The following is a 20,577-nucleotide window of genomic DNA, read 5'->3' as shown; positions in this document are numbered from 1 at the left end:
CCCTGGCTTATTCACACTCTGACTGGTTCTCAGCCTTGTGGCTTGGTTAGCTTCCACACCAGCTTCCCTGGTTTGGGTAACTAAGGGCAATTTACTATTTGGATCAGACCCTTCACTTTCCTACCCTCTCCTCCTACTCTGGGTCTTTGCTGGGAGGTGCTAAGAGGCAGCTGAGTTACATCAGTAAAGGAACGGAACAGAGAACCTCAGGGGTGGAAACTGTGGGCAGGACCACATCTTAGCTAGGACAAAGAGAAGAAGCAAAATCTTGGCATCTCTGGGGTCTAGGGAAGTGATATTCATCTCTTTGTTGGTGTCGTTGTTCAGTCGCTCAGTCATGTCTGACTCTTTGCGACCGTATGGAGTGTAGCCGGGCAGGCTCCTCTGTCTTCCACTGCCTCCCGGAGTCTGCTCAGAATCAAGTCCGTTAAGTAGGTGATGCTATCTAACCACCTCATCCTCTGCTGTCCCCTTCTCCTGTTGCTGTCAGTCTCTTACATGTGGAAACATGAGCTGTTTCACAAACCTGCCTGAGCACTGGGGTGTTTTTAAAGACACAGATTCTCAGGGCCATTGAATGAGACCATCAGCCATCTTGGGTTTTTTTCTTTTCTTTTCTTTTTTTTTTTAGTTGTTGGCATGTGGGATCTAGTTCCCTGACCAGGGATTGAACCGAGGCTCCCTGCCTTGGGATCACGGAGTCTTAGCCGCTGGACCACAAGGGAAGTCCTAGCAATCTGTGTTTTTCAAAAACCCCTCTCAGATGGTCCCAAAGATCAGCTGGGTTTGAACACTATATTTTTATTATACACATTGAATATCAGAGAACATTCTCTCACTGTGCTATTTCATTTTAACCTCACCACTACCTATGGGGTCAGCAGAGGAGAGAATTCCCAAATATCGTCGATTTTGTTTGCCTGAGGAGGAGTAGAGGTCCCGAGAATGGAAGTGACATTCTTGAGTCACATAGCTCTCGAACCCAGGTCTTCCAGTCCCAAGCGTGGCACCGATGCTGCGGTGGGGAGATGAGCTTTGGAGTCAGTCAGCCAGGCTCCAAGGTAAGCATGGTGTCTGGCACATTTAGGCACCTAGTAAATCATTTCCCACTTCCTCCGGCTAAGGTCACTCCACTAGGGAATGGCACAGCCAGCGTTTAAAACCTGTCCTAGAAGTCGTAGAGCCTTGTGGGTTCCTTACTTAGCAACAGCAGAGCTTCACCCAGAGTTTGCACACCTAGCCATGGTGGTCAGTGCCAGCCTCCCTGCCCAAATGGTGTTCCTGGGCCAGGGCCAAGCCACAGAACTCGAAGCTGCAGTCTCTGTCCCAGACGAGCCCCGTGACTTGACTTTGCAGCTATTTCTGGTTCTGCCTTCGTCTCCAGCCTGCTAGAGCCTTGTCTCTATGGAGACAAAGGGACTGGGTCTCTGGGGACCATCTCCTGGTCTTTTCTGAAGGAGGAGCTACTATGGCAGCAGCGGGAGCCCCCTGGGGAGAAGATGTTGGCTAAGCACACAGTGTTATTATCTTCTTGACAGCTTCCTCCTGGGGCTCATCACACTCCAAACCAGGTGGATGCTACCCCTTCTAGACCCAGACAGAGCTGTTTCCTGCCAGGTTCCTTGGTCCCGTGAAGAGGTGAGAAGCACATTTGGTAGTTTCAGTGACATCCCAACATCCCATGTCTCACATCCCTTGGGTTGTCCAGGAACCAGGGGCTGGAAGCTGGTTATCCAGCCCAGGAGTTCTTTGCCGTGTTCAGGAGCATGGCAGGGGTGTCCCCAAGCCTAGGAATCACGGGCATTCTTCCTGGCTTCTCTGCTGGAGCTGTTCCATTGGGTCTCTTACTTTCTAGTAGGAAATGGGCCAAAAAGCTGAAAGCTTAGAGTTTCCCAGGAAGGACATCCTTTGGGGTGTGGACCAGATGACCAAGAGGTCAGATGGAAACCAATGAGCTGGCCTCCACAGGCCTCATCCCTCTCCCGCTCCTTGTGTGCTGTTTCTCAGAGACACAGGCTGAAAGCCCCTCGAGGACGTGGAGGCGGGGCAGAGGGAGGCAGGGGAGCAGCTTTAGGACAGCTGAGAACTTGTATTCCTTGACACCACCCATGAGCCAGCTGCCAGGCCCTCGGTCCCTGGGGCCATTGGTCATTCTTTCTGACCCACAGTGGTCACTGGGTGAGTTCTACTCCACATTTCATTTCTGGAACAAAAAAAGATGACTTGTTCAAAAGGAAGCTCTTTTCAACTATGAAAAAGTGAAAGCCTCCATGATTACTTTTAAAAGCAGAGGGTGGAGTTGGGGGTTGGAAATGAGCTGGTATTGACTGTGAACTCTGACACTGTGGTCTGATGTCAGCCCAGGAGGAGGTGTGTCAGCTCCTCGGACTGCCTTTCTTCACTGTTATTAGGGGGAGGGCTTGTGCTGCCTGGGGAGACTTAATTTCCACTCATGGAAGAAATTCCTGGAACAAACTGTGACGGGAGGAAGAAACGAAGAGTGAAGAAAAGGACTGATTAGAGAAGTTTTCCTTTAAGTTGTTTTGCAATAGCTGGAATTTTTTTTATCGCGTTAGGATGCCTGCGAAACAGGGGAGTGAATTGGATGAACTTGCAAAGGCCCTTCCAGTTGCGGATTTTAGAAAAAAACACCACCACTCCCTGAGATGTGAGTAGGTGGAGGGTATGGGTTGGGGCGAGACAGCCGGAGCGGGTGGCCCCAGCTGTCTGCCATCCACCCCCAGGCCACTAGGGGTCTCTGCTGATCCACCAGCCCAGACGTTACTCCCAAAGCCTCCCCAGCCTCCTAGGAGGACTGGCTTGTGCCTAACTTGCCTGGGCTGGGGGTGGGGAGCCAGTTCTGAGAGCCTGGGTTCTGCTGGGAAGCTTGTCTTGACCCACTCGGGCATGCCCTTGGCCCACCCTCTCAAATCCTTTTTAACGCTTTCCTGTTGGCTTGGTACGCTGGGCACACAAGGGATCTTTCTTATACATCTGTCTTTTCCCCTGCTTGGTTGCAGGGTTTTTCTTTTCTTTTTTTCTTTTAGGGAAACCGGGGTCTTTAAATTCCCTCAAACTACCCAGCAAAGCATTGGGTGCCTGACAGATGCTCGGTAGGTGAGTGGCCTGCCTGAGCTGAGGTCTGGACCTGGTGAGGAGGTTACCGATGTCCCCAAGCACCCCGTTCCTGGCAGCGTCCCTCCATTTCTGGCAAAGCCAGCGTCCTGTCCTGTCTCGGGCTGGGAAGAGTTGGGTTCCCAAACCCGGGAAGCCAGTCACATGTAAACAAGCCACCTAACCCTGTTCCTGTTCCTCTCCTGGTGGGAGATGACATCTCAAGGGAGAGGCAGCTTCTGGCCTGCAGGGACATGCAGCAGCTGTCACTCTTAAGGAACACTCCCTGGGAAGGAGGGAGCCACTCCGGTTTCTGAGCCTGGCGTGCCCGCCCTCGGCGGGGGTCCTGGCGCCTGAGCTGGAGGGTGGGTGGGGTCGTGGGGTGGGGCTAGGGACCCAGAAGGGACAGCCTTAACACCCGTGGAGGAGGAAGGCAGTGGAACTCAGTTTCCTGTCACCTGGGTCGGGGGTATCCCCTTTCCATCTCAGTAGTGACCCTGCAGGGCGGACCACCACTCCCGCGCTCGGCCACAAGGCAGAACTTCCAGGGGCTGGCCTGAGGGGCTGGCCCTCCACCCCCTCGGCTTCCTGCTAATCCTGAAAATGCAGGCTCCCTCTTGGTCAATCCGCAAGTCCCCTTCCCCAGGCGGGGGTGCAGTGATAATGCCCTTCCTGTATTTTTAGAGAGCACCCACCTGCAGAGTGACATCTGGTGGGCCAAGCCCGGTATCTCAGAACTCGGCTCTCTTTGTGGCCGCTCCCCTCCCTACTCTCAGTCAATTAGCGAATCCAAATTCTTTCTTCTCTACAGTTGGTTTCTCACTCTCTCTCTCATCTCTGAATCCCTGATCGACAGCTAGACAGGGTCATGGCTCCCCACTCGGGGTCCTGGAACTCTGGTTCTCCTTCCTACACGTCACTGAAAAAGTAAAAGGACCTAGGAAATGAAAATGGACTCTGGAGGAATCCATCCCTGACTCTGCTGCTTATTAGGCACGGGGCCTTGAGCCTTAACTGCCCTGAGTTTCCCTTTCCTTGGGTATAAAGTGGAGAAAAGAATGTGTACTTTGCAGGCTGGTTGTGAGGAGTAAGTGAGAGGATCTATGTCAAGCACCCAGTACACACAGTGTCTGAGACCAGGCAGCTCAATAAACATGGACGTTTTCTCCCTTTTCTCTACCAGTTCTCCCTTGAGCGGCTCAAGAGGTAGCAACTTAGTTCATTTATCTCCAACGCATCTTCAAGCCTTACCCCATTGTCCACATTCTCCACTGAAGGATGGAAGTCTTTGGCAATTTATGATGATCAGATTCAAAGCATAGCCCCCACAAATCTGGCTGCAAGATACTCTATTTGCAGTTAGAGATTGTGTTGCAGTGCTTTCTATGCCCTTGGAACCAAGCAGGTTCGGTAGATACCTGAACAGATGCTTGAGGCAAGAGTTTCCCCTAAACCCTGGCCTCTTTGTTCCAGGGACTGTTCTCTGTTCCTCCTCCTACTCCAGACTTCTCTTTACACTGGTAACACTCATACCGAGGGCTCCCAGATTGTCTACTAACCGCCCTTCACTCACCTGAGTGAAAAGAAAAAGTGAAAATGAAAGCTTTAGTCACTCAGTTGTGTCCAACTCTTTGCAACTCCATGGACTGTAGCCCACCAGGCTCCTCTGTCCATGGATTTTCCAGGCAAGAATACTGGAGTGGGTTGCCATTCCCTTCTCCAGGGGATCTTCCTGACCCAGGAATTGAACCTGGTGTATCCTGCACTGCAGGCAGAATCTTTACTGTCTGAGCCACCAAGGAAACCCGAAGCCTAAGTAGCCCAAGCTCCCACTGACCCAAGCCTGCCTGAAATGCTCCCTCCCTCAGGAAGTCCTCCCAAAGCCAGTGAAGCTACAGCTTCTCCAATCACATTAGCTTTGAAACTTCTCCTGCCGACCTATCTGATCCCTCCTGAGGCTGGCTCAATCTGTCTCTGGGCAGGAACAGACACGGGCCTTGAGGTGGGGCCTGGGCTTTCCCAGCAGGAGGAAGAAGGATGCTGAGAGGTGACTGGGCAACCTCAGGCCACACACATGCTTCGCTCAATTCAGACCCCTTCCAGCGGCTGCTTTCCCACCCTTCCTCAGGGTCCTCTTGCCCCTGAGCACTCTATGCTCACAGAACTTATCTAGATCTTCAGGTGGGACACAAGCTCCCTCCCACCGAGGTTGAGCGCTCATCCTGGAAAATTCACAGTGTTCTCTCAGTACCTAGTGCGGCACATACAGTAAGCATCCCCCCAGTGCTTGGCAGCTGAGTGAGAACTATGGCTCAGCCAGACCGGCCCTGGAAGAGAGCTGAGTTTTCATTTCCAAGGGGAAAGACGGTTTTAGGTTAAATGCAAGCTTGAGCAAGGCCAGCGTGAGCGTCTCTTCAGTAGAATCAAGGAAAGTGAAAGTGTTAGCCGCTCAGTCGTGTCCGACTCTTTGAGACCCCAAGAACTGTAGCCTGCCAGACTCCTCTGTCCATGGGATTTTCCAGGCGAGAACACTGGAGTGGGTTGCCATGCCCTCCTCCAGGGGATCTTCCCAACTCAGGTATCGAACCCAGGTTTCCCTCATTGCAGGCAGATTCTTTAGAGTCTGAACCACCAGTGAAGCCCCTGGAATCAAGGAAGAGCTTCCTTGCTAAGGATCAGCCCACACGGGAAGCCTGGGCCCTGCTGAGTAGGAAGCCAGGGTGTCATTAGACACAGGCAGGACAGGGTGGCTTTCTGGGGAGGGGAAGACCAAGCTGTGGCCCAAGTCCTTGGAAACCCCGGTTTAGCTCTCCTGCTTGGGAGAAACAGACTCCTCCACTCGGAACCTCGTTCCACCCCCTAAGAGGAAGCTCATGCATCGAAATAGGAGGCCAAGTGTGGAGTATGCCCAGACCCCAAAGTGCCAGGTGGGAACACAGTATGGCATCTGAGAGAGGGGGACCAATGTGAATAAAAAAAAAAATATCTCTCACTTTGCAACACAACACTGGATGATCAGCTCACAGGCAAAAGCATGAGCCAGCAGTTTGCAACAAAGCTGGCTAGTGGCCGGAATGCTGATCCTGTGGATCATGTTCCGGAGGGGAGACACCCCTCCCCAGGCCAGGCTGGCGCTCACTGCGGCTATTTCAGGCTGGGGGGGATTAAGGTCGAACCATGACGAATGTGTGTGTAGATACACACACACACACACACACACACACACACACACACTCCTCCCCTCTCCTTTCTGGTGCTGACTCCCATGCCCAGACCCCAGCCTGCCTCCTGCTCTAAGTCTCCCAGCCCCATGGGGCTCTCCTTCCTGGGAAGGCCCAGGGCCAGCCTGCACCCACCTTAGCAAGGCAGAGATGGGAGTCTGGGAATGAGGACAGGGCGACGCACACAAGGCATCCTGGCCAGCTTCTCCTCTGCACACCCCCAGGATACTGCACTGACCCCACCCCAGCCCCTCTCCCCGACTGTGGTCACCATCTCTCTTTCCAGCTCTTTTCTGCCTCTGTCTGTCTCCAGCCTCACTTCCCTCTTCCTTGTCTGTGTCTCTTCGTCTGTGTTGCTCCTTTCCTCCAGTTCTTCATCCTCTCCACACCTCCCTCTCAAACATGACCCTTGAAACCTACTGTATAGCACAGGGAACTCTGCTTAATGTTATGTGGCAGCTTTGGATGGGAGGGGACTGTGGGGAAGAACGCATACATGTATATCTATGGCTGAGTCCCTTTACTCTTCACCTTAAGCTATCACAACATTGCTAATCAACTATACTCCAATATAAACATTAAAAGTCTGAAAAAGTAATATAGACAGAAAAGCAAAGCATGACCCTTGATATCTGCCTTTCTTTCCCTCTTTCTCCTTATTTCTCCTCCCCTCCTCAGCCTTCTTCTTGCCTCTCTGATTTTTCTCTCTCCATCTTTTTCATCTTATTACGTCTTTCAACAGAAAATTATTGGTAAAATACCACGCACCAGACTCTGTGTGGTTATTGTCGGGTATAGGTATAATAATATATGAAATCCTGTCTCTGCTCAAAAAATGTTTGTTATCCAGGAGAGGAAAATAAGGCTTACACAGTGATGATAATGCAAAGTCACGTGTGATATTTACCGCATAAATGTCCCGCCATGCCCAGGAGTTAGCTGAGAGAAAGGAAAGTCCAGCTTTGGGGTGGGGTGCCCAAGAGGCCTCTATGGGGAGAGCAGCCTTCTTACTGTCCTTGTTGAAGAGGCTGGTTCGGTCCTGCAGAGGTGTGGGGACATCAAATACACGGGTGTGGAAGAACAGTGACGGAGGAGGGCCTTGAATGTCAGGTGAAAGGATGTGAAAACCCTGGGGGGAGGGGCTGGTAATCAGAGTTTTTGAGCAGGAGAAGGGCTTGAACAGTCCTTTTGATGATAAAGCCAGCCGCAGAAGCCTAAGAGGTGTGCTGGTGTGAAAGTGTGTGTGTGTGTGTGTGTGTGTGTGTGTGTGTGTGTGTAGGAGGGCCTCGAGATAGCCACAGAAGAGCAGAATAGGAAGCTATGGTAGTAGCTCGTGTGTAATTACCTTATTTACCCACTGAAGCCTGAACCAAGGAGGTGGGGGCAGAGACAGGAAATGAAGGGGCCAGTCTGAGAAGCGGCAAACAGGACCACCTTGCTGTGTCTTCTCTCTTTTTCAGTGTCTTTGTTTTTGTTGGATTGTCTGAGCTCCTCTTTCTAAGCAGATCAGAGGCCTTTCTGCAGCGGTCACCCCAGGGCCAGCTTCACTGTCAGGCACCTACGTGACGCTTGCAGTGATAGAGATCAAAGTTCCTTCCTCTTCTCTCTAAGCTCAGAGGCACTGGATGCTGGGATCCCCCAGGAGGACTGACTTCCGCAGACAGCATCTCCCATGCCTGGTTCACCCAGCACTCACGTTATCCTTCTCTACTAGTGTCTCCCAGTGACCCTGCTTCCTGCAGGATGAACCTGTCAGCTCCGGGACTCCAACCTTTAGGGGGCCCCTGTGGCTACTAAGCCCCCTGGCCCTCCTTTTTTTCCCCTCTAACCTGGTACACCTCCAATTCCAGAGCTCGAGTTGGGGTTAGAGGGCCCAGAAGGGGAAACCTGGTGCCTCTCCAAGGACCTGATTATTTCCAAAGACTTGTGCTAATTTTCTGATATGATCCTCACATCTCTGTGAGGCACTAAATCCTCATTACTTTTCCTGACCGATGCATTCTAATTAGATCAACACTTAAAACAAATTCACAATAGCCACAGGATGGCTTTCCATCTCATTAACTCCTCACTTATTATTTTCATGAAAATTACTGATAAAAATGTGCATCTCCATTTGGTGAGCCTCACAGCCTCCTCGGCTCCTATCTTGCATCTCTCCCGTCACCGGGGCTGCGCAGCGTCGCCATGGTAACCCACAATAATAGAAACTAATAAATTACAAACGAGATGCTCGTTGAGCAATTATTGTCCTCTTTTATGCAAGTTTCTTGCTAATTTTGATCATAAGGGAAAGTACAATAAGACTCTGAAGGAATGAGTCTATTTCAAGAGAATATTAGCAAGCAGAAGCCTGGGCGGCGGAGTTTAGATCTGTAATAAAGTGATTTGGTGATTTCAAGCAAAGGGAAGAGGAAATAAACTTCCTTGCCTCGTGTCTCCTGCAGTACTCACTATTGAGTACCTCAGAGATTCCCTGGGGGTGGGCTCGATGCGACTTTTGTGGTCAACATGTACAAGGCGTGGCTGGCCTTCTAGAGGTCACCCTGTCCCTTCCCCTGCCTCTGCCAACCTAGAGAAACAGATTATGTGTTGGTACAGGTTAAAAATGGCATCACCTTTCTTTGGCACTCTTTCCAGCACATCTCACCAATCACTCTAAGAAAGTTCACCTGTATCCCCAAGCCTGATTGTCTCATGGGTAGAAGGCTACTGCAAACCTCCTGTGGGGTCTCCATGTGCCTGTCCTGGACTCCAAGCTCAGTGGGAGAAGGTGGTGAGCCTAGGGCTTACACAGACACCAGTGAGTTGGAAAGGTATCGCCAGGAAGCTTTCACAGTTTATAGGTTTGGGGGAAATATTCTGCCCTGGAGAGAACCCATTCTTTCCTAGAGCACAGAGTTACTGTTTCCACAGTTCCCGGTCCTCAGGATGAAGGTGGCAGGTGAATCTTGAGAGGAAGGGGTGACTTTCGGTGACTTATACAGTGGCCCTGAACTACAAGGAGACAGATGTGCCAGAGTGGGGTGAGCAACTAGAGAATGATCGGGGAAAAGCTGTCCCTTGGGAAGCTTCTGTCTTCTTCTATTAAGTGAGCGGAATTCAGGAGAGGACCACTTCCCCCAAACCCTCCTGCCCAGAACACAAGAACTCATCAAACCAAAACCCCTGGAGAAGCCCAGGGGTGGTGCTGGCAAGTCTGATTCCATTCCCAGTTCTGTCCTGCCTCATCCTCTAGCAAAACTCTCCATCTCCTTAACTCTTGTGCTCATTTCCTGGGATCTCTTGGACCTGGAAGCCAGGAATCACTTTGAACATTGTCCCTCTCAGACCTAGTCATTTTCTAGGGAATATTGATGCCCTGGCATGGTGAGCCCTGGGCTTTAGAGGGTCTGGCTGCCTGAAAATAGCAGGAGGAATGGACCAGAGGATAGATCTCATGATGAAAGGATCCAGTGACTCTAAACCATTTTCCTAGGTCTCCACGGGACCTTCTGATACCTGGCTTTGGAGCCTGGCTAGGAGAGAGGACCGAGTGCTCTGTGTTACCTGTGAGTGAAGGTTTATGGAGGGCTGGTTGGGGGAGTAGGGCCCCCCGAGGTCGTTCCTGAGCAGATTATCACTGTGCATCTTGGTTTTGAGGCAGGTGATGTACCGGTTACAAAAGTCCTTGCAGAGTTCATTGACTTTCTCCAGCTCCAGCAGGTGGATTCTCAGCACCTGGATCGCCTTCACCATCTGCGGAGAGGGAGGACAGGTGAGCCCGGGTGTGTCCGGATTCCAGTCCCCTCACTGCCTTGACCCTCAAGCCCCAAGCACACCAGGACAGAGAAGCCCGTTTCTGCTCTGGCGATGTAGGATTTAAATTCTCTTTGTGGGTACATGCTGATTGTTAGCTTGTATTTTTAAATGCACAGTTTTAGGGTTTTTTTTTAACTTAAAAAAAAATCTATACACAGCTACCCTGGGTCTTTGCCACTGCACGCAGGCTTTCTCTAGTTGCGGGCGAGAGGGGGCTACTCTCTAGTTGCGGTGCACGGGCTTCTCATTGCAGTGGCTTCTCTTGTTGCGGAGCCCAGTCTCTAGGCACTTGGGCTTCAGTAGTTGTGGTGTACGGGCTTAGTTGCCCCGAGGCATGTGGAATGTTCCTAGGCCTGGGATTGAACCCATATGCCCTGCATTGGCAGGCAGAGTCTTACCCACTGGACCACCAGGGAAGCCCCTGTTTACTTTTTTTGAGCCTCCTGTTATCATAGCTGTCCTGGAGGCAGATATGCTATTCTGAGAACAGCCTTAGAGATGGAAGGCCACGTCTCCAGCTCTGCGCCTGCCTGTCTGTGTGGCCTTGGTCAAGTGCGTAAGTTCTGCGCCTCACTGTCTGACAGCCGGGGGCAATGATGCCCTTCTTGCCAGCTGCGCAGGTTTGCAGAAAGGAGCATCTGAGGGAAGGCACATGATGCGAAGGGTGTGGCCCTGAACAGGCAGGAGGAAGGCAGAGATCAGATCTCCTTGTAAGAGCTCCAAGAGGTCAGGGGCCGGCTATTCTTAAAGGCGTGGTCTGAGTGCCTCATGTGACGCCAGTCACCGTGCAGATACCCCATCAGTGCCTGTTGACTGACCGCATCATCCAGCGTGACTGAGCTGGGCGCTGGGATGCTCAACTGTCTGCGGTGGCTTTTTCCATGCTCTTTGGGAGGCAGTACGTGAGCCTGCCGCCTCTTCAAATGGACCTTCCTAACCTTTCAAGGCAAGAGGCTATTTCTCAATTGAAGCTTTTCTTTTTACTGTTGCTATTATTATAGAAAGAAAGCACTGTGGGAAGTAAGGAACATAGAGGATGAAAAAGGCTGCCCTTGATCCAATCACCCTAAAAAATGATGAGTTTTTTTGTGGGGGGTTTCACATGCACATATGTCAGCATAGTTTCAGTCACTTTGTACATGTAATTTTGTTTCCTGCTTTTCCCTTAGTTTACTGGATGTATTTTTCTAAGTGGCAACATTGTTTTCTCTATTCTTGCTTCTAGCCTGTGGGCTTCTAGAAGGGAGAAGTGGTGTCTAATTTGCTCATCCTATTATCGTGGTTATTAACACATGTGGATACTGAGTATATAGTTCTCGAATGGGTAAAAGTTATTGAGTAAATATACTTTAAATTATTGCATACCATTCCATGCAATAATAAAGATAATAATATAATAAAATAATGAAAAAATAATAAAAATTCCATGGGGCGTCCCTGTGACTCAGATGGTAAAGAATCTGCCTGCAATGCAGGAGACCTGGGTTCAATCCCTGGGTCAGAGAGATCCTCTGGATAAAGGAATGACAACCCACTCCAGTATTGCTGCCTGGAGAATTCCATGGACAGAGGAGCCTGGTGGGCTTCAGTCCATGGGGTCCCAAAGAGTCAGACACGACTGAGTGACTAACACAGAAATAACATATCATTCCATGTATGTGCCCTACTTAGCCAATTCCTTATTGTTGGGCATTTAGGTTAATTCCAATTTTTCAACTTTATAAAAAATGTTAAGTGACTAGTTTCCAGCTTCACAGTTTATTAATGCTTCTTCATTATTTTCTTAGGACAAGATCCCAAAAGTGATCAGAAAAAAACAAAAATCTATGGACATTCTTTTGGCTCATGATTCAGTTCAGTTCAGTTCAGTCGCTCAGTCATGTCTGACTCTTTGCGACTCCATGAATCGCAGCACGCCAGGCTTCCCTGCTCATGGTAGATATGGCCAAATCACTTTTCAAATAAAGATGTTGGAGCAACTGGACATCCACAAGCAAAACAGTGATTTTCACATCTTACACAAAAATTAACTCAAAGACCAAAACGTAAGGCATAAAACTGTAAAATTTTTAAGAAAAAAAATAAAACACAAGAGAAAATAATCAGGACAGAGGGCTAGGCAAAGAAGTCTTAGATTTGACACCAAAACATGACCCAGAAAAGGGAAACTTGATGAATTGAACCTTATCAAAGTGTAAAATGTTTGCTCTTCAAAAGACCCTGTGAAGAAGATGAAAAGACAAACTACAGAACAGGAGAAAATATCTGAAAAACACGTATCTGACAAAGGACTTATATCTAGAATATATAAAGAACTCTCAAAACTAACCAGTAAAATAACAAGCAATCCAATTAGAACATGGGCAAAAGACAACATCAGACATTTCACTGAAGAGGATACATAGATGGCAAATAGCCACACAAAAAGATGTTTAGAATTATCAGAGAAGGGTCTTCTCTGGTGGCTCAAATGGTAAAGAATCTTCCTGCAAAGCAGGAGACCCAGGTTCTATCCCTGAGTAGGGAAGATCCCCTGGAGGAGGGGATGGCAACCCACTCCAGTATTCTTGCCTGGAGAATCCCACAGACAGAGAAGCCTGGCGGGCTACAGTCCATGGGGTCACAGAGAGATACGACTGAAGTGACTTAGCAACATGCATGCATCATCAGGGAAATACAACTTAAAACCACAGTAAGATGTCACCACACACCTATCAGAGTGGTTAACATTAAAAATAGAGATAACGCTAAATATTGGCAAGGAATTAGAAACCGGCTCACTCATGTGTAACTGGCAGATATGAAAAATGGTCCAGCCACTCTGGAAAACAGAATAGTTTCTTACAAAACTGAATATATACCATCCAGCTCAGCAGTTGCACTCTTGGGCATTTATCCCAGAGAAATAAAAACATGTGTTCACCTCAAAACTTGTATATTCAAAGAAATCTTATTTTTAATAACCCCCAAGCTGGAAACAACCAAAATATACTTCAACAGGTGAATGGATAGAGAAACTATGGGACATCTGTATCATGAAATCATACTTAGCAACAAAAACAAACTACCAATATACTCAACTGCTTGGATGGATTTAAAGGGAATGATGCTGAGACAAAAAGCCAGTCTCAGGCTACATACATAATGCCATTTATATAACATCCTTTTCTTCTTTTTTTATATATAGAACATTCTTTAAATGACTAAATTTTAGAGATAGAGAACAGAGCAGTGATTGCTAAGGGGTATGGTATGGGAGGGAGGGAGGAACTGCTCTGTATCTTGACAATCATAGTGTCTCCATGAATACACATGTGATAAAGTGGCACAAACTAAACATACACACACACATATTGCTATGACTATATGTAAAACTAGTGAAATCTGAGTAAGTTTGGTGGTCATACCATTGTCATTTCCTGGCTGTGAAATTGTTCTCTAGCCACGCAGAAAGGGAATCAGGACTTCTCTATACTAATTCTTACAGCTGCATGTGAATCTACTGTTACATCAAAATAAAAAGCAAAAAGAAAAGAGTGGGTGCTTGCCTTCCAAGATGATTTATGCTGACATAAGCCATGTAGAGGCGTCTTTCTTTAATTTCACCCTCCTAACTTTTGGCCAACATTTTGATGTCCAGGAAGATTAGCAAGGGCATCGCTCCCCGAGACTCCTATGGTCACGTGTGTTGAGCGGTAAGCTGTGTGACTAAAAGCCATGGCCACATCCTCTCTGAGCTTCATCAGCATTTCAAGTGCTGAGAGTGACAGAAGAGCCCCCAGACTCTCATCTGGATTGTCTGATAGGTAGGGATTCAGTTCAGTTCAGTTGCTCAGTCGTGTCCGACTCTTTGCCACCCTATGGACTGCAGCACGCCAGACCACCCTGTCCATCACCAACTCGCAGAGTTTACTCAAACTCATGTCCATTGAGTCAGTGATGCCATCCAACTATCTCATCCTCTGACGTCCCTTCTCCTCCCACCTTCAATCTTTCCCAGCATCAGGGTCTTTTCTAATGAGGCAGTTCTTCGCATCAGGTGGCCAAAGTGTTGAAGCTTCAGCTTCAGCATCAGTCTTTCCAGTGAATATTCAGAACTGATTTCCTTTAGGATGGACTGGTTGGATCTCCTTGCAGTCCAAGGGATTCTCCAGAGTCTTCTCCAACACCCAGTTCAAAAGTACCAATTCTTCAGTGATCAGCTTTCTTTATAGGGACAGGGATTGTGCTTGGCTAATTAAAGGCTCTTGGAGAATTAGATGAAGTGTCACTCAGAGGCAGAAACTGACAACTGTATATTTTCCTCAGTGATCAATGTAAAGAAAGAGAGGAAAACAATAGAATGGGAAAGACTAGAGATCTCTTCAAGAAAATTAGAGATACCAAGGGAACATTTCATGCAATGATGGGCACAATAAAAGAGAGAAATGGTATGGACCTAACAGAAGCAGAAGATATTAAGAAGAGGTGGCAAGAATACATAGAAGAGCTATTAAAAAAAAAAAAAAGATCTTAATAACCAGATAACAATGATGGTGTGATCACCTACCTAGAGCCAGACATCCTGGAGCGTGAAGTTAAGTGGGCCTTGGGAAGCATCATTATGAACAAAGCTAGTGGAGGTGATGGAATTCCAGCTGAATATTTCAAATCCTAAAAGATGATGCTGTGAAAGTGCTGCACTCAATATGCCAACAAATTTGGAAAACTCAGCAGTGGCCACAGGACTGGAAAAAGTCAGTTTTCATTCCAATCCCAAAGAAAAGCAATGCCAAAGAATGCTCAAACTACTGCACAATTGCACTCATTTCATAAGTGGGCAAAATAATGCTCAGAATTCTCCAAGCATAGCTTCAACAGTACGTGAACAGAACTTTCAAGCTGGATTTAGAAAAGGCAGAGGAACCAGAGATCAAATTGCCAACATCTATTGGATCATAGAAAAAGCAAGAGAGTTCTAGAAAAACATTTACTTCTGCTTCATTGACTATGTTAAAGCCTTTAACTGTGTGGATCACAGCAAACTGTGGAAAATTCTTCAAGAAATGAGAATACCAGACCACCTTACCTTACCTACCACCTTACCTGATGTGTATGCAGGTCAAGAAGCAACAGTTAGAACCGAACATGGAACAACAGACTGGTTCCAAATTGGGAAAGGAGTATGTCAAGGCTGTATATTGACACCCTACTTATTTAGCTTATATGCAGAGTACATCATGCGAAATGCTGGACTGGATGAAGCACAAGCTGGAATCAAGATTGTCAGGAGAAATATCAATAACTTCAGATATACAGATGACATCACCCTTATTGCAGAACATGAAGAGGTACTAAAGAGCCTCTTAATGAAAGTGAAAGAGGAAAGTAAAAATGCTGGCTGAAAATTCAACATTTGAAAAACGAAGATCATGGCATCCGATCCTATCACTTCATGGCAAACAGATGGGGAAACAATGGAAACAGTGACAGACTTCATTTTCTTGGGCTCTAAAATCACTGCAGATGGTAACTGCAACCATGAAATTAAAAGGCACTTGCTCCTTGGAAGAAAAGCTATGACAAACTTAGACAGCATATTAAAAAGCAGAGACACTTTGCTGACAAAGGTCCATCTAGTCAAAGCTATGGTTTTTCCAGTAGTCATGTATGAATGTGAAAGTTGAACTATAAAGAAAGCTGAGCGTCGAAGAACTGATGTTTCTTGAACTGTGGTGTTGGAAAAGACTCTAGAGAGTCCCTTGGACTGCAAGGAGATCCAACCAGTCAATCCTAAAGAAAATCAGTCCTGAATATTCATTGGAAGGACTGATGCTGAAGCTGAAGCTTCAATACTTTGACCACCTGATGCAAAGAGCTGACTCATTAGAAAAGACCCTGATGGGAAAGATTGAAAGTAGGAGGAGAAGGGGACGACAGAAGATGAGATGGTTGGATGGCATCACCGGCTCAATGGACAAGAGTTTGAGCAAGCTCTGGGAGATGGTGAAGGACAGGGAAGCCTGGTGTGCTGCTGTCCATGGGGTCACCAAGAGTTGGACACGACTGAGCAACTGAACAGCAGCTCTCTATAGGCACCAAGAACATCTAGCGCCTCCAGCAGTACAATCTCTCGTAATTTTAAAAAATATTTATGTATTTGTCTGAGCCAGGTTTTAGCTGTACCATGTGGGATCTGGTTCTCTGACCAGGGATCAAACCTAGGTCCCCTGCATCAGGAGGGTGGAGTCTTAGCCGCTGGACCAGCAGGGAAGTGCCTACAACCTCCCTTAATTTAACATTATTCTTTCGACAAATAGTAAGTCTCATTAAATGCCAAATGCTGCACAAGACCTCTCACTCGAATAAGCCAGTCAGCTTTGTCTCCTCCAGCCAAAATAATCCTAATTCCTTAAACCTTTCTTCTTTTTTTCCTCCCTCTGTTCCTTCTTCCTTCCATCCTTTCATTTCTTCTTTCCTCTTTCTCTGAGCTTTCCTTAACTGGACTATTTTTCCTTTTCAATCAACATTTACTCACTTTAAAATCTTCCCGTGAATACACACACATACACACACACACAGGAAAGTACACATACCTATAGTCAAGAAATACTTCTTATGCAAAAAGAATCAGAAAATACAATTAAATAGAACAAAATAAAAAATAAAATCTATCCAAAATAGCTTTGCTCAGATGAAATACGTGTGCAATGTGTTTAAATCAGATCTGATGCACAGTGGCTGAAAGTGGACCTACCTTTTGGTTTAATAAAGCACAGGTGAAGGATTACTTTTTTATGAGATAACAGACTTGGTTTAAAGATTTAAGAACATAGAGTAAATCACAATGGTATTCCAAGGCAATGAATATGTAGGATCTATTCAGTATTAGAGAAAAAAGTGGGCAATGCCATTAATATGGGGCAGCTGCCTGGCATAGCACAAAGCCTGTGGGATTTACCGTCAGCCCAGATTTGAGTCCAGGACTACTGTTTACAGATTGAGTGACATTGGGCTAATTCCATGACTTCCCTTAGCCTCAGTCTTCCTCATCCCTGACTCACAGGATTTGATAAGGGCTAAAAGAGATAATAATGTGAAAGTGCTTTATAAACCACAGGGAACCAAAGGCATATACATTTTTGCAACCTCTTTTAATGATTTCTAATATCCTGTTGGCTTTTCTATTGCTATTCCATTTTCAGAGAGTGGAAAAATAATCATCCCCAGTTTTTTCTTCTATATTTATGTTTTGTGAATCATCCTCTAGCTTATTTCTAATGCAATTTTGGGTTTTTGCCTCTAAATCAGAATAAAACTCTGACGTATTAAACTATTTCCCTAAGTGATCGATGTCATGTAAAAGGTTATTCCAAATCTTCTAGTGCAATGAACAGTTCCATTTAATTTAATATCATCATCAACTGTGATGAATGTATCCTTAATTCCTTTTCTCCCAGTTTGGCTTCATCTTTTAGCTTCTCTCCCCACCCTTCTTTTTCAAAATACTAATTAAAAAAACAGCCCTCTTTTTCTAAGTAGCATCCTTCACTAAAGCAAAACAAGATGCAATCTTACATGTTAGTCTTATATCACAGCACATGGGCCCTACATGCCTGTATGCTAAGTCGCTTTAGTTGTGTCTGACTCATTGTGACCCCATGGACTGTAGCCCACCAGGCTCCTCTGTCCATGGGATTCTCCAGGCAAGGATCCTGGAGTGGGTTGCCATTTCGTCCTCCAAGGGATCTTCCTGAACCAGGGATCACTTAAGTCTGAACCTGCATCACTTAGGTCTCCTGCATTGGCAGGTGGATTCTTTATCACAAGGGCCACCTGGGAAGCTTGAATGGCCTCACAAGTCTCAGTAAAGTCCACAGGATGAGGGCCTCTCATTTTCAGGAATGTCCCATGATGTGATGTCCTAAATTTTATTTCCTGTCTGAGTATTTTGAACCAGACCTTTCACTTCATCTGTAACATGTAAGCTGATCAATAATACTTACACTGAAGAGCTGTTGTGAACACTGAATGAGACCATGTACACATGTATCCTGGGCACATAGTAACTGTGTTGTACGTCGATTATTTGCACCAACATACCCCCCCCTCCATCAAGCACTTTTCTGAAAAGTGGCCTCTCTTGTAAGATTGCGACCTCTTCATTTGATAAAGACCTCTTCCATTGATAATAATAAATCCTTGCCTTTCAAAGCATTTATGTACATAGCACTTTACAATATGCAAAATGCTTCTCTCTCCATTACCTCATTTGAGTTGCATAAACTTGGGGACCCACAGGCACGGTTATCATTCTCCTGGGGAAAAGGAGATCAAGACTCAGGGATTAGGTAACCTGCGAAATTCCAGGCAGCAATTAGGGAGAAGTTCTGCCCTGGAGGGCAGACTCCTTTTTCCCTCTCCTTCTTCTGCCATTTGGGAAACTGGAATAGTCTGCTTCACGTACAGATGAAAAGGGATTGGTAAACATGCATTGCTTGAAGTGCTCTGAAGTGCTTCCTGCGTGTCGCTAGGGCAGCCAAAGCTAAAATCTAATTGGGAATTTTTCCAGGCCAGCCCAGCCCGGCCTGAGCAGTTGGAAGGGTGGGGTCCCTGGAACAAGGCCTGGAACATGGGAGAAAGGTGAAGACCAGGGGCTGGAGACTGCCAGATGACCTGGGGACAGGACGAATTCTTAGGGAGGCTGTCACGCAGGACATGTTAAATACTTTTAAGTCACAATGTGGCATTTCCCTGCCTCGTCCTCAGACTTTGGAGAGGTCTTGTGGTTCAGGAAAAAGAGGTGGGCTTCAGGAGCTAGACAAATCCCAGCTCTGTAAACTTAGTGACCCCAGGGTTCTCAGTCTTGGATTCTCCCTTCTAAAGTGGTTATAATGATAACCCCTCCCAGGGCTATATCGAGAATTAAATAGCAGAGCTGGGTGCTAGGAAATAGTGGATTTTGGAGTCTGAGTCTGGGGCCCTCCACCTTCTGGGATGCTCTGCAGGATTCACATGATCTCTGCATTTCCTTGTTCTCATCTGTAAAATGGGATAACAACAGCAACTCCCTCAACATCATACTGAGGATAGAAGAGATTTGGCCAGAAAAGAACTAAAGATGAATGCAGAGGGAGTACTAAGAAAAGACGGAGTCTAGGGCCGCATAATTGCTAGGCGTGGGCCAGGGCTCCACGCCTGTGTTTGACTCACGTACGAGCTGTGTGATCTTGAGCTATGATTTCACCTCATGTCACAAGATCCTCATCTTAGTGAAAGTCCTGCCCAACTCTTTGACACCCCGTGGACTGCAGCCCGCCAGGCTCCCCTGTCCATGGAATTCTCCAGGCAAGAATACTGAAGTGGGTAGCCATTCCCTTCTCCAGGGCATCTTTCTGACCCAGGGATTGAACTTGGTTCTCCTGTGTTGCGGGCAGAATCTTTACTGTCTGAGCCACCAGGCTTCTCTCATCTTTAAGCCCCCTCATCTTAAAATAGGGATAGTAATAATCTGTGCCTTGTGGGTCTGAAAAGAGGATTAAATAAGATGATACAGGTGTAGTGTTTAGGACGACGGCACCTGGCACCCAGTAAGTATGCTATAAATGTTATTTATTACTGGCTTTGATTATTATTTCCTTTCCCTGTTCTGGGGTCTTGTGGGATTTTCTGCTCCCGTCGAGGTGAAGAGGGTCTGGATAGAAGGCAGGAAGGAACGACTCTCTGAAGGGGTGCTGCCTGGGGTCCCTGTAGACCCACGGCTCCAGCCTGCCTCCTTCACATGTCTCCATATTCGCAACCTCTGGCCTCTGCACCCCACCCCCTTCAGAGAGGGCCCAGGGGCCTGGGGGGCCCCATGTTGGAGCTGGCTTTGCGATCAGGCAGCTCTAATCTGTCCCGTGAGCCCCACCAGAGTCTCATTAAAACGTGCCCCATAAATGTTAAAAAATTTACACATAAAAAAATTCCATGCATGAAACTGAAACCGTACGTTTTACAGCCTCGGTTTGAAATCTTGCATAATATATAAAACCTCGGCCCTGCACTGGGGGCCCGTAAATCAGATTTTATAAAACAAAAAGCTTTTGCCTTTCAAAGGGGTTTGGGGAACTTGCAAATTTTACAAACTGTACCAACTGCCAGTCAGAGGCTGCTGGGCCCAAATAGGGGATCAATGGGCCAGGTGACAGAGGGCTGGTGAGTACTGGGGTGTGTGTGTGGGGGAATTGGAGCCAGGGCGGGGGGGTTGTCTCTGGAGAAGCTGACCAGGGGAATGCCACCCCGATGGTACTGAAATGGGGAGGTGGAGAGGGTCAGGGAGTGTGTGTACCAGCAGGAGAGACACTTATTTAATTTTTTAAATTTTTTACAATTAATGTCATATATTTTTATTACTCAGACTTGCACTCCTCTTCACTTTTCTTATCAGGCTATTTTTTGTGAGATGCTTATTTATAAATGA

General features: G+C 47.1%; 1 protein-coding gene across 6 annotated transcripts in view; it reads right to left on the bottom strand.

The window, feature by feature from the left end:
* Positions 1-20,577, bottom strand: part of PKNOX2 (PBX/knotted 1 homeobox 2) — a 292,403-nt gene that overhangs the window by 27,222 nt on the left and 244,604 nt on the right. For all 6 annotated transcript variants that reach the window (XM_070457344.1, XM_070457349.1, XM_070457347.1 and 3 more), the window contains one exon: positions 9,885-10,073. In XM_070457344.1, the coding sequence (XP_070313445.1) occupies positions 9,885-10,073 (189 nt within the window). The remainder of the gene's footprint in view (positions 1-9,884; positions 10,074-20,577) is intronic.

The sequence above is a fragment of the Odocoileus virginianus genome, chromosome 28, assembly GCF_023699985.2.
Source record: "Odocoileus virginianus isolate 20LAN1187 ecotype Illinois chromosome 28, Ovbor_1.2, whole genome shotgun sequence".
NCBI lineage: Eukaryota > Metazoa > Chordata > Mammalia > Artiodactyla > Cervidae > Odocoileus > Odocoileus virginianus.
Note: the sequence above shows the minus strand (reverse complement) of the source record. Positions and strands in the feature narration are given on the sequence as shown.